Here is an 18,098-nt window from a genome sequence, read left to right on the forward strand (position 1 = left end):
ACTCCTCGACTGCGTAATATTTTCGTCAATTTTCCTCATTTTCCGGCAGATTTTTGAAGTTTTCCACAGGAAACCATAAGGCAAATTCGACAGTGAGCATGCATAAGGGCCTATACGCGATGATCGATTCTCTTCGTCGATTTTCTCTTTTGTTAATAACTCGCTAGATTTAACGTTTCTCGGTGCGTTTGCTGTTGCTTTTGATAGCCAATACAACCTGTTACTACTCTGCAAATTCTAGAAAATTGTTTCGCTTAGCTGTAGCAATGCAAAGAGAATATCGATGAAGAGAATCGATCATCGCGTATTCGCCCTTATGCATGCTCACTGTCGAATTTATTCATCGCTGAGAACCTTTACTTTTGGCGATTATGAGTGAACTAAACTCAAATTTGGGTCGTTCTCATTCGCTGTGCACATCCTTTCCAACACATTGATAGTGTCTTTGAAGATTGTGCCGTTGTCGGAGAATATTTCATCCGGAGCTCCACGTTTGCAGACAAACCTACTAACCGCCATTAGCGAAGCTGTGGCGTAATCCGTTGTACCAGTAGCGATGCAATCATGGGAGCGATTCATTACAACAGCGAACTAAAGAGACTGCATTTTGTGCAGCATCTTTACAGCGAACCTTTACCGCAATTCATTACACACGGTCTCACGATTCCATGGCCGAACTTCTTATGGTAGTACATTATCAACCTGTTGGTTACCGCATGTCCTTAAAGGAGTATGTCCGGATGTTTTCTAATCTGGAAACCTGTCGCGTTGAGCCTGCCTCCACAAGATCGTTTCGGCCGCTTGCAACTCGTCCTGTCGAAGAGATTGCAGGATAGGTGTTGGTTTAGCAGAACCTACGTAGCTCTCTCGTCTGCCAGGGAGGGTGAGTCAATGACATATGCCAAGACATGTGTGCGCTGCAGCCTCAACGTCATCTGGATCAAGGATGTTCTCCCATACCATGCTAGACAATACATCTATGATGCTACGGTGGTCAGCTTTACGGAAGTCATAAGAAACCGTAGCAGTATAGTCGCCGAAATCACGCACGAGTTTGTCCTCAACAGTGACAATTAGAGGAGGGTGATGTGGAACTAGCTTAGTTAGTGCACAAGGAGCCGAGGAAATTGATGGAGCCCTGTCCTGTGTGCTCACGAAGCAGAGGTCCAAACTACGACCATTTTCGTTAACTACATGGTTAATTTGAGAAAGCGTCGCTGCGCTGTAGTTGTCGAGAAGGCTAATAGCTCCTGCGTGAAATGTAGAGCTATCAGGATCTGGATACAGGAATCCGCTATGAGATGGACTCCACGAAACGCCTGGCAGATTGAAGTCATCAAAAATGAATATCTCATCAACTGGAGTGGACCTTTCGACAACTGTGGAAACTGACCGACAGTGAGTATCGATGAGTTCATTGTCGCGGACTCGATCAGGTGGAATGTACAGAGCGCATAGAAATAGTGTGCGATCACCCAGATTGATGGCTGTCCAAACCTGCTCCACATTGTTCCATGAATCGTTCTCGATGGCCTTTGCCTCCAACCTGCTACGGACAGCTACAAGGACACCTCCACCAGTAGATTTACGGCTGTTGTTAGGATTCCGATCGCAACGAAAGACCTCGTAGTCAGGACCGAAGACTTGACTGGAAAGCGTTCGATAATCGAGCCACGTTTCGCACAGGACAATAATATCGTAGCAACGATCCGATACAGCTAGGCGGTACTCTTCAACATCAGAATTCATTCCACCGGCGTTTGGTAGAAGATCACGACGTCATGCTTGCGGCAAGGAATCGAACGACTGCTCTCCCTGGAAATCACAGATACATCAGGTAATAACTGACCATCATCAAGTCTCATTGGATACTCGCCATAGTGAGTGGGTTGGAAGACCCCCTCTCCGCATCCGACAGCAGGTCCGGTACGACTATGATGAACGAAGACTGCTGATGGCAGGACTGAGACGGAGGGATTGGGGCCTTCCATGGGGCTTTCTACAGCGCGTTCCGGGTTTCCAGGATTAGGAGTTACAGAGGCATCATCACAATGGCTAACATAGTTAGAATTGCTGAAAATTTGATCGGCATCAGGCAGTGAATAGTTAATATATTGATTGTACTTGCTTGTAGAGGCAAGGTGGAAGACTCCTGATTCATATCCAGCCACAGGTCCAGGACGACTATGCTGAACGCTGGCGGGAATCGGCACGACTGGGCTGGAGTAACCAGGAGCTTCCAAAGAGCGGTCTATTGTGCGTCCCGGAGATGAATTAGGATTGTTCGAACAGTAAAGAGGATGTTGTGAATGAGCAGTATCAGAAGTGCTTCTCAACTGGAAACAGCCGGCAGGTGCTTGAAGCGTTGCACTGGAACACGGAAACTGATCAGGCGAATGACTGTAACTGAAGACGATGCTTGGGATACCCCACCACCGAACTCGACCGCAGGGCCAGAACGACTCTGATGGCAGGAAATAGAACGACTTTGGTGGCGTGAAACAGCTAGCGCGACTGGATCGAGTGGTTCGATGTGGCATTGCGTTCTGGTCTACAGCGCTCCGATTCACAACGCAAAATCCAATTCTGAATCAGCAGACTGGGTCTAGTCCGGAAATGGGAGTTGAGAACTCGGAAGGTCCCGTAATAGGAGAGATCGTGATGGTAAGCGTGTTCAAACGAGGCAATCACATGTTTTTTGAACCGTCTTCAAATTCACGGAACAAAATTCCTTTCGGCCATGTATCCGATCTAAGAGCAGCTTCGCGTAGTTTGGGATCCATTCCGACTTTGTACGAGATGAAGCTCATACGGTTGATGTCGGATCCTTTTTTGACTAGCGGCACAACCTTAATCGGATCTTCGCACTGTACACAACCTTTCACCAGCTTCTCGATTGATTCCGATTTCACGCTAGGATGAATACGAGAAAGGTACAGCAAAAACAGCTCGGTGGGTTCAGGGACAGTAAGGACCTCGGTAAATGCATTGTCGCCTGTTACTGCTTTAGAACCACCAACAAGTGGTTTTCCTGTGAGCGAGCCTTCATCGCGGCGCCGTTTTAATGGCGGTTGACGCATGAAATCAGAGTTTGTCGGAGTTGTCAATGCGATTCGTTTTGATAGCTGAGCGATCTGCTGTTCTTGCTTAGCCATTTCCTTCCTAAGCTCAGCGTGTGCGATTTCCTGTCTCTCGGTGATAGAATTAATCACACTGCCAAACGACGAGACGGCAGTTTTGAATCGAGCACATTTCATCAGCTTCGCGCACTCGTTACACATCCAAAACAGGTTCGGGCTAGTGTGGACAATGTTCAGAAAAGCCTTATTCAGCTTTGTGCCGCCACACCTTAGCTGAATCATCCTGTCGCAAAAAGCCATGCAGGAGACGGATTCTTCATCGCCTTTAACTGGCTTAGCGCATTGGTCACAGGCGGAAGTCATGCTGACTCAGTTTCCAAAAGTGATTTAGAAACAGCGGTGGAGATGCTCTAATACGCAAAGAGGAATTGGATTCTCGAGATCGCCCAATGCTAGTCGTGTACAATATGTCCGATTGGATAATTTTTTCGCTGTTTTCACAACACAAAATATGCTCTAATTAGCCGATTATCGTAACGAACTACACTTTCCACTAACAACCAGTACAATATTACAAGTATACCGAACGGAAAAAACGAATAACGATAGCCCGTGTGATAAAAAAATGATAAATTTAGCAGCGCAAAATCACGACGATGTGAATAACAACAAACTTTGCAAAGATGCAGAATTAGTGTTTGAAATGTTTCACTGATTCTGCCAGCGGATGTTCCAGATTCGTCGGAGTTTTCTAGCATTCACGGTGGTGATTTTCGTGCTGCCAACGGAAGTTTCAGAAAATCTGTACAGTATTTTCTCGGGTGTTTTAGGTGGAGGAGCTTCTGCATGATTCCGGTGGAGATTTCCGATGCTGCCAACGGTGGTTCTACGGAATTTCGACGGAGTTGTCTCGCGTTCTCGGCGGAGCAGGTTTCACGTTATTTTGATGTTAGCAGTGGAAATTCCTGAGGGAGCTTCTGCACGATTTCGTTGGAGATTTTCTTTGCTGCCGGAGAAGGTTGCAGGGAGATTTTCGTGAATTCTCTACTCTTTTCATGTTGTGTTCTTTCTTTTCCTGTTGTGTTTGTTTATCTTCGCCTCGATGCATGTATGCAGAGTTGCTTCCAATCACTTGCTATACAAAATTGTTTTTCGGAATTATGAAATCATTATGTTGTATTTGTAAACAACAAGAAGAGGGTGTAAAGTATGTGCTTGACCCATAAAACTGGTCAATTTCGCAATTTCGGCGATCGGAAATCCAAAAGTTTCATCTCTACCGGCAACAAACAAATTTTATTAGGCTTGCTAGTTGATGCAACCTTTCACTACACTGTATTGTAATAATTTAGGAAAATTGGTTCACTGAACTGTGGTAATGCGAAGAGAAATACGATGAAGGGAATCGATCACTGCAGTTAGGCCCTTATGATTTTGAATGCTAGAAATATATAACTGGAGCTGTATGAGCTTTGTTAGTTCTGATGGTTGAAATCACTTCCACACACAAGTCACAACAAACTGTCCTAAAAAGTGTTAAAGTGACTGACCGAACCAAACAAACGAATTTTCAATGACCGTTCGGATATTGTAGTAACAAATATTTAAATCAAATAAATTCCAGCAGTTTTAATCGTAAAAACTTCAAATCACAATAATTTTTCATCACATTTAACAATCCTACCCTAGTCTAACGCTAACACACACACACGCTGAGATTCAGGGTCCACTTGGTGGTGGCTCCTCGAAGCCAGCAGCATGTGCCTTGCACTGTTCCGCCATATTGGTCATAATGTGACTGCTTAACAGTGATTTCAGCTTTTTCACTGGACAGTATTTACTACAGCCGGGAATCTTCAGACTAACCGGCGATTCCCCCACATTCTTCTGGTAAATTCTCACATAATATTCTCCTGAAAATTGATGTTTGTACAGTTCAAACAGTGCCATGATGGCATAGCCTGGAAATTGCTCTTTCCACACGTTGAACGCTGAAAGGATGTTAACCACCGTTGAATCGTGTCCAGCGTAGATAAACATTTTCTTATTTTTCGCACTAGAGAACTCGTCCGCGGCCATCACCGCTTCCCATTCGCCGAGGGTCTTCTTCAGGAATGGTCCGCCTTTCAACTTCTTCAATTCATCGTTGTAGACGTTCAGTACGTAGCTGAGAGTAGTCAGTGGAAGCATTTTTTCCGGATAGTAATCCTTGGTCCACTCGGGTAGCTGCAGTCCGAACTCGGACTCCGCCTTCAGTGTACTATACAGAGATTGCACGTCGTCTGGCGTTTTTATGTTCATACCGGTGATGAGGGTCAGATTATCGAATAGCTCTTGACTTTCGTTCAGGATTTGACGAACTTCAGCACTGTCCATGACTTCCATTAGTGCTTCGTGGTAGCGGGGGCATGATGTCCGAACCAGTAGCAGCTGTAAAAGGGATCAGATTAGGGTGGTTTGATACATGATCAATGGCGAATGGCGACTTCGTACCGTATCCTGATCCAGAGGTTCGCTGAAGTACGGAATCGGTTGCCAGTTGAGTGCTTTGTTCCACTCCTGGGCGGTATCTGCGGGCGGATATAGCGAAGCCAAAACCAACTCGATTGACATCTGCGTTCGAGACACGCCGGTACTTTGGGCGAAGATCTTGTCCGAGTAGTACAGCTTCCCAAGGAGTTTGGCGTAGCGATGGCGTAACCATACTCCGATGTTGTAGAGACTCTGCTTGCCGAACTATGAAATGGATTGTTGGATGGAGTTTTCTACAGTCACCTTTTATTCGGAAATGGTAATAACATCTTACGTTCAGAGTTGATTGGAAATGCTATACTAATATAAACATGGAGCTTTAGTGTGATGATTTACTAACTAGAGACAGTTCTGTAGAGGATAGGTTGATAGTTCCGCTAGAGTACGGCAGTGTGAAAATTTAATAGAAGATGAAAATGAGCGAAGGGCCGTTAATGCCACAGTACTAGTCGAACGCACACTCCTTTACCTAACTCATACGTTAATGGATGAGGAGACTTGACGTTTTTCTTCAAATCCACAGGCAAAAGAGTGCGCGTTTGAATAGTTCATATACTGTCGCAGCTGTGCAATAGCTCTAGTTCCATTTATCACCCACGTTGCCGAAAGCATTTTCAACCAACTCTGAAAATCGTAAACTTCACGTATGAAGTAACACAAAACACTTTGAATCTTACGTTCGTTAGTTGGCCCCAACCGTACGGAGCGAATGTGCTATTGATCAGCGGATCATTGGGATAAGTATCGGCTGGCGTCCGTTGACCATGACGGAAGACCTGTTGGAAGATGATGAAAGGTATTACTAAAGATTTAACTTGCCAATAATTCGAATGTAACACGAGCTCGAATCGTTTGAAAATAGTCTGGTTTTTTGTATATGTATATGTAACTTTGTTAAAACATTCATAAAACTTCTGAAATGCTTAAATATTTGATATTCTGATTTCTTTTCAATCATTCAAGTAATTGAGCTCACAAATGTTCCAAAGTTCACGAAAGAACTGCTAATGCTTAAAAGGAAGATAAATCTTCCCTAAAATATAAGATTATGATTTCTCATCAAACTTTCAAATCCTAGAGCGCACAAGTTTTCCCAAAGTCAATTTTTAAATCTCAAATTATCAAATCAAAACTTCAATCACAGTACAGTATTCGCGTCACTTTTCAAATAGACCAATGTAACATATCCGCCATTTTGAGAAAATCGAAGTTGAAGTTCGACAGACTATTATTTTAACTGTTTAGAAACAATACATTTTGAAATACTATGTTTACTGTGGTCAGTGAATAATAACGTTGAAAATTCAGTAGAAACGGTAAAATCATAATTTTACTTTGAATTTCATGCTACAATATACAAAAAACCACATAGGGCGTTTTGACTAGCCAAGTTGTACATCGGACATGTTACATTGGACAATTTTTCTCAATGATATAGTCAATGAGTGTTACATTGGACGTTTTGTTCTACATGATACTAGATCCCTTTCACAGATTTCAGAGTAGAGTACCTAACTTTAGATTGGCCCCGCCTTTAGAAAATGAGCACCAATCATGTTAGGCAGTCCAAATGACCTAAGTAACAATCATGTACCCTCATGTACCAAGCTGTACATTGGACAATTTTTGACCTATGATTATCTTAAATAAAATGAAAGTAAATTTGGATGGGTGTTTTTGTATCACATACAATGATAAAGGAGAAATAGTTTGTATCGCTTAACTCGATTTGTTTACATTTGTTACTTAAAACCTATTGAAAAGTGACGCGACAGTACAAGTCGGAAGAACTGCTCAGGAAACATCTTCTCAAATTATTATTTTCGGGCTTGGCATTCGAACTAGTTAAATTCTGGTTAGTGACATTAGCGCTAGTCTTATAAAACCAAGTCTATAATATGTTTATTAGGGTGGTTTAAAATATCGATTTTGCTCCATCAAGCTCAATCGATTTCAAATCAGGTCCTGATAATTTTCCCAAAAGTTACAATGAGGTAAAAACACTATTAAGAATTCCATAAGACATGTCATTATGAACCTGGACAATTTTGATTTCATAAGATACTTATGAATTCCATAGGCATGAGTTATGCATTTCATAAGCACGACTTGTGAATGTTTATCGTAATACATGAGGTGCTACGAGTGGTTCTTATACACATTTAACCTAGCATTGGGAACAAATTACGAAGTTAATAATCCGAACACTCTGGATTCAGAGTTTTCATATAGTTTCGATTGGGAACGCACATGATATTTTTCGAATAACAAAATTAATTATTTTTATCTGAAATTCACATAACATTCATATGATCACATGAATTTTATGTGATAAATCACATAAACTTCATTGGACACCTCGTTGGACACATAAAGTTCGTGTGATTTCGTGGTGCGATTCCCAATTATGAGATCAGATGAAAGTTATGTGAAATTCTAATGGATATTTTCCATCGGAAATGTGATTTATTTTTTGAGTGTAGGAATTCAAATTCATACGCCAAACTTATAGGGTGTCCCAGAAAGTATAAGCACAATTTCAACTCGCCGCCATTTCATTACTCGTATTCATGGGACGTGTGCACTTTCTTCTTTGTTTAACTTGTATGAGTGTAGTTCGTAAAAACACACTTGTTGTTGACTTCAGTGTCCTTCCAGTTCATTTCATAGCGGGAAAAGTGCAAAAATTCTTCGAGAACAATATTAAGCTTCAATATTCGGACGTAAGATGCATTCAGTTTCATATCGACCGAAATTGTGTTTTTATTGAGATATGATAGACAATGAAGTTGCCTTGCGCTATGAAAAGGCGCACAACTATAAACACGCGATTCTCTGTGCGAAGAGTGAGTTCAAAATCCCAGTATATGTGGATTGTGAAGCAGTGACCGTTCGAGTGCATGGCCACAAGTCACTGTTATGAACCACATGGCAAAGTACGGGACAGTGATTTACAGTCGACATGAGAAATGGAAGCACTACTTCCCAGGATTCCTGAGCGGTGTTCGAGTTTTGCGAATGCGACTCAAAGCGCCATTCTATCATACATCACGGTCGACAACGAAACAACGTTGGTAACGTACACTCAAAAAATAAATCACATTTCCGATGGAAAATATCCATTAGAATTTCACAAAACTTTCATGTGATCTCATAATTGGGAATCGCACCACGAAATCACATGAACCTTATGTGTCCAATGAAGTTTATGTGATTTAACACATAGAATTCATGTGATCATATGAATCTTATGTGAATTTCAGGTAAAAATCATTAATTTTGTTATTGGAAAAATATCATGTGCGTTCCCAATGGAAACTATACGAAAACTTTTTTCAGTGTACGACAAGCAACCAAAAACGTGCCGCCATTGTGGCCGAGCAGCACATCCCAAACAGAAATGTTAGGATGAAGCCACATCGAACAATAGCACCGCTCCAGCAGCACCACCAACCGAGGGGGTACTCCTTTGGTTTGTTTTTTTCCGTCGATCTTGTTTTCCGTGCTGAGCACCAATGCTACCGACGTACCAGGAAGGCAGCTCCCACACCTGGACCCTACCTATCGACCCATCAACTCATGAACCGGGGACCAACGGCTTTACTTCCCATCCGAAGGAAGGCGTGATCAGAGATGTTATGCCTCAGAACATCCCTGCGGCGCCGACTGGGATTGAACCCAGGCCTACTGGGGTGAGAGGTAATCACGCTTACCACTACACCACCGGCGCCGTTAACCGAGGGGGTATTCAGTCTCGCTGATTTCCCGTCGATGGATATCGAACAAAACCAGCCAACGACATCGGGTCAATTATCTCCTGCTTTCACCGGGTTCTCAGCAGAAGAACAACAGCGAAACACCGACAATCAAACCGAGGATCATCACACTTCAAGCAACGACGAAAACTCTAGCACCAGCTCATCAAACGCAACAAAAGATTTCATTGAAAATACCAACAAACGCCGGCTGTCGAAGCACAAGGAGAACAAAATAAATGAAGGCTCGTGCTAATCAGTGCACCCAGAAGACTGGTCAGCAAACAGATCGTTTAGATGAAAATAATGCAACTTATCAAATAGGGGATACTACGTTTTATTTGAAAAATAAAAGCAGGAAGGGATAATGGTAAATAATGGTCATCGGCCCAAGTAATGCCTAATAGGCGAGGGGGCCTTATAAATAAACGCAATAAATAAATAAATAAAACAACTCGCCGCCATTTCTACCCCGATAAACTTTATCAGCTGTTCATCGATGTTTGTTGTGGTGCACTTTTCCCAACCTATCATTAAGGTAGTTGGTGAAATTGAAGGAAGTTATCGGAGCAGTCTAAACCGAAATCTGGCCGTAAACCGGGACCGGTGGACCGAAAACTGTACCGGAAGATCACCCAAGCATTCGTCAATAAGAAAAGTGACTCTTTTCGAGATTTGGCCAAAAAACTGAGAACATCGAAGAGTAACGTCCAACGTGCCAAGGCAAGAAACGGACTGAAAACATTAAAGAAGTAGAAGAAGCCAAAACGGAGTCAGGAACAAGCCACATTCGTCAAACCGAAAGTTGGGAAGCTATATCCTTAGCCTGCTGTTTGGAAAATTGGCGTGTTTTATCATGGACGATGTAACATACGTCAAATTTGAGTACAAGACACATCCGGGAGACCAATACTACACAGTCCGTGATTGTCAGGAGGTTGACGATGCCGATATGTAAATTTTTACCGAAAAATCTGGTAAGAAGGCCACGGTTTGGCAAGCGATGCGTGCGTGTGGCAAGTTGTCAAAGCCATTTGTGAGGAAGGAGACGATCAACAACACTGAAATTTACGTTCGGGAGTGTTTGAATCGGCGTCTGCGGCTGTCAATATGATGACCCAGTACTATTTTGGCCCAATTTGGCGTCAATGCACTACACTCGAAAGACACGGTAGCTTGGTACAAAGCAAACAATGTGCAATACGTGCCAAAATAGATGAATCCTCCGAATTGTCCCGGTGCCCGGCCAATCGACAAAAGTGGCTCCTTGGCATACTATTAAAGGAACTGCGGATTATTTTCATTCACTTGAAAGAGAATACTTTAGAGAACGTATATATATATTGTTCGGATCAAAGAAAAACAAAACCGTTTTTTTTTGTAAATCAACCGTAAATAAAGTTGATCAAACTGCAAGAATTCGTTTAATATAGTGTTAGTGTTTATAGTTTGTGGTTTTAGTTGAAGTACTCACAATTTTAGTAATTGTTCCTCCTGCAAACAACCTTTCTTCTACCTAGACCGCTCTGAAATGTTCTTTCCGCCTATTACAAAATTCAGTGTTTTAATTTAATTCATTTGTTACAGTGTTTATCTCGTTTTACCTATCTGTGAGTCGTCTGCTTGCCGTTCCGTGTTTTGTAACCTCCACTGACCTAAATTTGTCCACAAACTTTCTACAAAATGCCCAAAGCACAGAATACTAAAAAAACTCACTTTTAAGCACTTTCTAATCGATACTGTATTGTTTGTGATTTTCTACCTTCCGTTCTTTGACAGATTATCTTCTATTCATCTATCTATCCTCCTCTCTTCAATCCGTCACTTCATCTGTCATACTACTTACTACCTCATCGTCCAAATTCACTGCAGCGATGGAGGAGGGCAACGGCCAGTGTTGCTAGAACATTCCCCGGCCCGTAACTCTGTCCGGGAAGCCACATCCGGCTCAGGGTTACCCTCTGCTATCTCCATCACGGCCAGTTTCGCTGTCGCTCGTTTGTACCTTCCGGCATTGGTACGCACCCATGCTTGACGGACCCTGCCGTCGCCGGATACGATGATCTCTTCCACCATTCCGCGGATCCAGCACTTCTGGTTGGCACCCTCCACGACGTAAACTAAATCTCCTGCTTGCAACGGTCTTGCCTCACCGAACCACTTCGTTCTTTGGTTCAACGACGGCACATACTCCTTAATCCACCGCTCCCACATCACGCTGGCCAACTGCTGCGAACGCTGAAACGCATCCCGAAGGGCCACTGCCGGATGGGGAGGTGGACAGATACTACCAGGCTGGTTCGCTGACGCTCCCCGCAAGAAATGATTCGGGGTAAGCGCTTCTGCTTCGTCGGACTGCTGCGACACGTAGGTGAGCGGACGGGAGTTGATAATGTCCTCCGCTTCAACGATGGCTGTCTGCAGTATCTCGTCCGTTAGTCGCCTTCCATCATCAAGCGCTGTCAGCGCTTCCTTCACTGAGCGGACTAAGCGCTCCCAGACGCCTCCCATGTGAGGTGCGGCGGGGGGATTGAACGTCCACTTCGTTCTCGCGTTCGTTAGCTGGTCTGCACAGTCATCTCTAATGCCCTGTACAGCCTCCACCACTTCCTTACTAGCTCCACGTAGGTTTGTCCCGTTGTCCGAGAAGAATTCGATCGGCCAGCCCCGGCGACCAATAAACCGATATATCGCCATCAAACACGACTGGGTGGTCAGCCCATGTGCCACTTCCAAATGAACCGCACGTGTTACCATACAGGTAAACAGCGCAATCCACCTCTTCTCTGATCTACGTCCTACGGTCACATCGAACGGTCCCATATAATCGACCCCGACGTAGCTGAAAGCACGTAGATTCGGTGTGACCCGCTGTACTGGCAGCGGAGCCATCCTAGGAACTTCAGGACGACAACGATTCACCTTGCACCATACGCAGGACGCTGATACCTTCCTGACTACTGCATCTATGTGCGGGATGTAATACATCTGCCGCAACTCGTTCTTCACTGCTTGACGGTACCCGTGGGCACTCTTCTCATGGTAGTGCTGAACTATCAGCCTCGTGATCCGATGGTCATCCGGCAGAATCACCGGAAATCGCAGATCGAATGGCAGAAATTCCGCTCGCTCCACTCTACCCTCCATCCGGATCAGTCCATTCTCGTCGATCAGCGGAGTCAGCTTGTATAGCGGACTAGACTTTTCGATAGTCATCCACTGGCTCACCGGACGATCCTTGTTTCTCGTTAACACTTTCAGTTCGTCGATGAAGCTCTCCGACTGCGCCACTTTCAGCAGACACTGCTCCGCTTTCTCGTACTCCTTTTGCTGCAACGGAACTCTGACCGATGCAATGGTTCTCGACTTCCGTGCTTTCTTTTGTCCGCTTGTCGCTCTTAGCGTCTCAATCGGCAGCTTTTCAATCCTTCGCTTACAGTTCGACACGAAACGGAACACGCACGCCATCGTTCGGACCAACACTGTCCACTTCGAGAAACGGTTTACGTCCACAAAAACCGCAGGCACCTTCACGTCATGTAATAGGAGGTGAATCCGGAGCTCCTCCATCGTGTTCGCTGGTGGCATTTCCTTTTCTGGCCACTCCTGCTCACTCTTGTACAAAAACGCTGGTCCTCGCGCCCACGTGCTGTCAGTATGCATTTCGGGTTCCTTGCCCCACTTCGTTAGTTGGTCTGCCACGTTTAGTCTTGACGGCACCCAACGCCAGTCCGTCAACTTCGTTAGGCTGAGTATCTCGCCGATCCGAAACCCGACGAACTGTTTATACCTTCGCTGGTCAGATCGAATCCATGAGAGCACTACGTTTGCGTCGATCCAATACACCACCCGGTCAATTGTAAAGCTATGACTCTCGAACACCATTCGTGATAGACGTGCTCCTAAAACGGCCGCTAGAAGCTCCAGTCGCGGTATTGAGATCTGTTTTAACGGTGCCACTTTGGCACGACTCATGACCAGCGCACACTGCACTTTACCTCGTACAGTTGCCCGAAAATACGCCACGCTTCCGTACGCCGCCTCGCCTGCATCAGCGAATACATGCAGCTGTATGTCCGTAACTTCATCTGATCTGGCATTTCCGAAATAACTCCGCGGTAGCTGGAACGATCCGATGTTCTTCATCATTTGTATCCATCGCCGCCATTTTTCGAAGGAAATCTGATTGATTTTCGTATCCCAATCACAGCCGGTCCGCCAGAGATCTTGGATCAGCATTTTTCCAAGTATAGTAACCGGAGTGAGGAATCCCACTGGGTCGAATTGCGCCATCACGTAACTGAGGATAATCCGCTTCGTAGGATACTCTTCGCCACCGATAACCATAAAGGATTCCGCTTTCGACATAGTTGCGAAACAGAATACGTCTTCCATCGGCTTCCAAACTATGCCCAGCACATGCTCATACTCGGCGTCTTTATCCTGGGAAAAATGAACTGCTCCATTTGCACTGCGATCTTCGAGTTCCTCTAGGAATGCCTCCGAGTTAGACACCCAGTTTCGTATATGGAATCCACCCTGCGAGTGGATGTACTTCACCTCCTTGGCCCTTCGTATCGCTTCTTCGACGGTATCTACGCTGTCATAGTAATCGTCCACATAATGTTTCTTAATGATCGCTGCCGCTGCTTCTGGATACTGCTCTGCGAACTGTCCCGCGTTCAGATTTTTTACATATTGGGCGGAGCAAGGCGAACACGTGGCGCCGAACGTTGCCACGTCCATCACGTATCCTTGAGGTGCTCCACTTTCATCCGTCCCGAACAGAAATCGTAGTGCTTGCTTGTCTTCACACCGAATATTCATCTGGTGGTACATTTCCTGAATGTCGCCTCCGAATGCAATTCGACCTTCCCGGAAACAGCAAACAACTTTCGGAAGGGGAACCAACATGTCCGGACCTTTCACCAATTCCGAGTTCAACGACACTCCTCCAACTGATGCAGCCGCATCCCACACCATGCGCACTTTACCAGGTTTCTTCGGATTTAGCACCACATTCAACGGAAGATACCACACCACCGAGCTTGGAGTATCTGCTAGTTCTTCTGCAGTTATCTTGTGTGCATAGCCCTTGGTCTGATAGTCCTCAATCTGCTGACATACCTTCTGTTTCAACGCAGGATCTTTCCCAAGCTTTCGCTCAAGCGCTCGCATCCTTCGAACGGCCATCGGGTAGCTGTCCGGAAATCGCCGTTCATCTTCACGCCACAATAGGCCCGTTTCGAAACGATTACCTACCCTTTTTGTCGTCGCTTGAAGGATCTCGCGAGCCCTTTTCTCCTCAATTGGTTCTGGGGGTGCGTATGATGCTGCTGCAGTTTCATCCAGCACGTACTGATTTCGGATCATGTCATGCAGTTCCTGGTTACTCACTGGTGTGACACAATGCAGATTCAGGTAAGTATGGACACGCGGCTTCCGTTTCTCCGATCCGTAAATCGTCCATCCGATTTTCGACCGCACAGCGATTGGTTCGTTCGGTTCCCCGACCCGTGACTCCAACGGCGCGAACAGATGGAGATTGTCCAATCCGATTAGAATCGTTGGAAGTCCAGACGGAAAATCTCTCACCGGCACTCCAACAAGATGCGGATAACGGTTCACCATCTCAGCGTATCGTACATTCTGTTGTGGCAACTGCAACTCGGACACCGTTCGTGTGTTGAACAACGAAAACTTCTCCTTGGAGCCCTTCGCCGACATCATCATCTCTACACTACGCGATTCGTTCTCAAAACGGTTGATGTTTCCGGTCCACGTGACTATCAGTGGTTCAAGCGTTCCTTCTGCCTTCAGCCGTTTGGCCACCCCATCGTCCACCAACGTAGCAGACGACCCTTCGTCCAGAAATGCAACAGTGTCGTACTGTCGCTTACCGACATATAGCGTCACCGACATCATCCGGAAAATCACCGTGCAGTCTGATTTGGCTTTCTGCAATTGAACAGATTCTTCCACCCGATGCAATAGAGGATGGTGATTGCCTTGGCAGTTCCGCGCCATACACCGGATTTTCGAAAAACAACGATTTCCACCGTGCTTGTTAAGACAGACTCCACACAGTTTCTGCTTGTCCACTTCCCTTAGTCGTTGCGCAATGTTCATCTGCTTGAACTCTTCGCAGCTCTTGATCATGTGATCCGTCCGTTTACAAATCCAGCAAGGACGGCTGACCACCTCTCTGCGTAGTTCTTCGCTCTGCTTCTGCTCAGAGTCGTGCACATGCACAAACTCCTTCTTTCTAGGATTCTCTCGCCCATGCGACGCTCGCTCGTTCACCGACAGCGTAGAAAACTCCGTCACCTCGGACACGTCGGATACTATTTCAGTCATGAAATCCGTGAACATCCTCAGCGGACTATCTTCCTTTCCTCGCTTGTACCGCACCCAATCCAGTTTGTAACTCGGTGGTAACTTGTCAACCAACTCCTGTACCAGCATCGGGTTATTAAGATGATCGTTGAGTCGCGCAGCCTCAAGATGGTCGCACAACTGCTTCACCGTAATCCCAAATTTAACGAACATCTCCAGTCGATCAGCTCTCGGCGCTGGAGCGTTCCTCACTTTCGTCAGCAGCGACTTCAGCAGCTTCTCCGGCCTTCCGAATAGATTCCGTAGGTCACAAATCACGTTCGGAACGGAATTCGGCAGAACGAGCCGACTCCTCACTGCTTCGAGCGCGTCACCTTGCAAACAGTCCTGCAGTCGCTTCAAGTTCTCCAGGTTTGAGAACCCACATGCTTCCGTCGTATATTCGAAGCTGCTAATAAACAGCGGCCAAACTTCCGGTTCTCCACGAAATTTTGGAAGGTGATGCGAAATCGCTTTTCTAGCGGCCAGCTGATCCCTCGAGATTCGACCGCCGGTTCGCCCCGACCCGTCACCAGCTCCGTTACCACGCACACTGCCAGGTCGCTTGCTGCTCGCACGATCTTCCGACGAGTCGCTGCTTCCACAATCTTCTGAATAGTCGCTGCTCGCACGGTCTTCCGACGAGTCGCGGATTTGGCCCTCATCACTTGATTCGGCCTCCCGATCTTTAGCAGGCACCTTCTTCATCTTCTTCTGCTTATCGGTTTTTCTAGAACCCGACTCCATTCCATGTCGGTCCTCCCTTTTCGGGTACGCTCCTCGAGAATCCGTACCCGCTGGCTTTTCGGCTATCTTCTTCTGTTTCTGCAACTCCAGCTGCCCTTTCTGCTCCGGCTGCCTTTTCTGCTCCGGACCGTCCTTTGAAGATCCACCAACAGCGCCATATTGATCCTTCAGCGCTTTAATTCTATTGATGCTGCTGTTGACCTGCAGCCGGATTGCCTCCCGTTCCTTCAAAAACTTCTGCTCCGCAGCCAGTTGAGCCTGCAACATTCTCTGCTCGTAGTCCAACTGCTGCATCTCTATTTCTCGCCGGGCCTGGGATTCCAGTTCAAGCATCTCCCGTTCCTGCTTCAGCTTTTCTTCGTTCCACGCCTTCTGCCGAGCGAGTAACTTCTTCCGCACTTCCATTTGCTTCGCAAAGGCCTTCTCCTTGGCTAACTGTTCCTCTTCCAACTGCTTTTCAACTGGATCAACATCGGAACCAGCTCCCTGATCAGACCCTCCATCGCTCTTTTGGCCGGACTTCTTGCTACCTCGCTTCTTGCCTCCTGCGTCTGGAATCTTCAACTGCTGAACACTCGTTGGGACACACTGTGGGCAATACCAATTGGATTTCGCTACCTCCTGGTCAACACCCGCGCAAGAAAAATGAGCCCAATTTTCACACTTTCCGCATTGGACCCAATCTACGTCCTCCGACGTCGACTCTGACATGGAGCAAAACAAACATTTCTCGTCCTTGGAAGGTAAAAAGGCCATTCCGAAAATGCTTCGAAATAAAATTTTTGATTTTGTTCGGATCAAAGAAAAACAAAACCGTTTTTTTTGTAAATCAACCGTAAATAAAGTTGATCAAACTGCAAGAATTCGTTTAATATAGTGTTAGTGTTTATAGTTTGTGGTTTTAGTTGAAGTACTCACAATTTTAGTTATTGTTCCTCCTGCAAACAACCTTTCTTCTACCTAGACCGCTCTGAAATGTTCTTTCCGCCTATTACAAAATTCAGTGTTTTAATTTAATTCATTTGTTACAGTGTTTATCTCGTTTTACCTATCTGTGAGTCGTCTGCTTGCCGTTCCGTGTTTTGTAACCTCCACTGACCTAAATTTGTCCACAAACTTTCTACAAAATGCCCAAAGCACAGAATACTAAAAAAACTCACTTTTAAGCACTTTCTAATCGATACTGTATTGTTTGTGATTTTCTACCTTCCGTTCTTTGACAGATTATCTTCTATTCATCTATCTATCCTCCTCTCTTCAATCCGTCACTTCATCTGTCATACTACTTACTACCTCATCGTCCAAATTCACTGCAGCGATGGAGGAGGGCAACGGCCAGTGTTGCCAGAACATATATGAAATAAAAATTTGAGTTCATTAAGAGGCAACTTACAGTCAGCCTCAGAAGGTGGCATCAATGGTGATCATCAAAAAGTGGGATTGTGACGGTGAAAATAGCCACCACCAGCTTCCGATGTTTTTTCCAGCATAAACACAAGAAATAAATAAAAATTAGTAGTTCGAAGCTTATTCCGATAAATTATCAGCAAAGTTGTTCAAATGGACAAGACCTTTTCAGTAGTGAACAGTTCAATTGGGGATCTACCAT

General features: G+C 45.3%; 1 protein-coding gene and 1 long non-coding RNA gene across 2 annotated transcripts in view; both read right to left on the reverse strand.

Moving 5' to 3' along the window:
- Nucleotides 1-4,735: 4,735 nt before the first annotated feature.
- LOC135708164 (venom acid phosphatase Acph-1) overlaps nt 4,736-18,098 on the reverse strand; it is a 40,955-nt gene continuing 27,592 nt past the window's right edge. Inside the window, exons 3-5 of the mRNA XM_065230162.1 lie at nt 6,290-6,388; nt 5,574-5,816; nt 4,736-5,510 (exon numbers count right to left, since the gene is read on the reverse strand). Of these exons, the coding sequence (XP_065086234.1) occupies nt 4,800-5,510; nt 5,574-5,816; nt 6,290-6,388 (1,053 nt within the window). The 3' untranslated portion in view covers nt 4,736-4,799. The remainder of the gene's footprint in view (nt 5,511-5,573; nt 5,817-6,289; nt 6,389-18,098) is intronic.
- LOC135708208 (uncharacterized) lies at nt 17,279-17,829 on the reverse strand. Its single transcript, XR_010518286.1, has 3 exons — nt 17,538-17,829; nt 17,408-17,477; nt 17,279-17,343 (listed from the first exon to the last, which is right to left on the reverse strand). It is a non-coding gene; the product is annotated as an uncharacterized LOC135708208 (long non-coding RNA).

The sequence above is a fragment of the Ochlerotatus camptorhynchus genome, unplaced genomic scaffold, assembly GCF_037179485.1.
Source record: "Ochlerotatus camptorhynchus isolate MF236.1 unplaced genomic scaffold, CSIRO-AGI_Acam_v1.1 ptg000328l, whole genome shotgun sequence".
Classification (NCBI taxonomy): Eukaryota; Metazoa; Arthropoda; class Insecta; order Diptera; family Culicidae; genus Ochlerotatus; species Ochlerotatus camptorhynchus.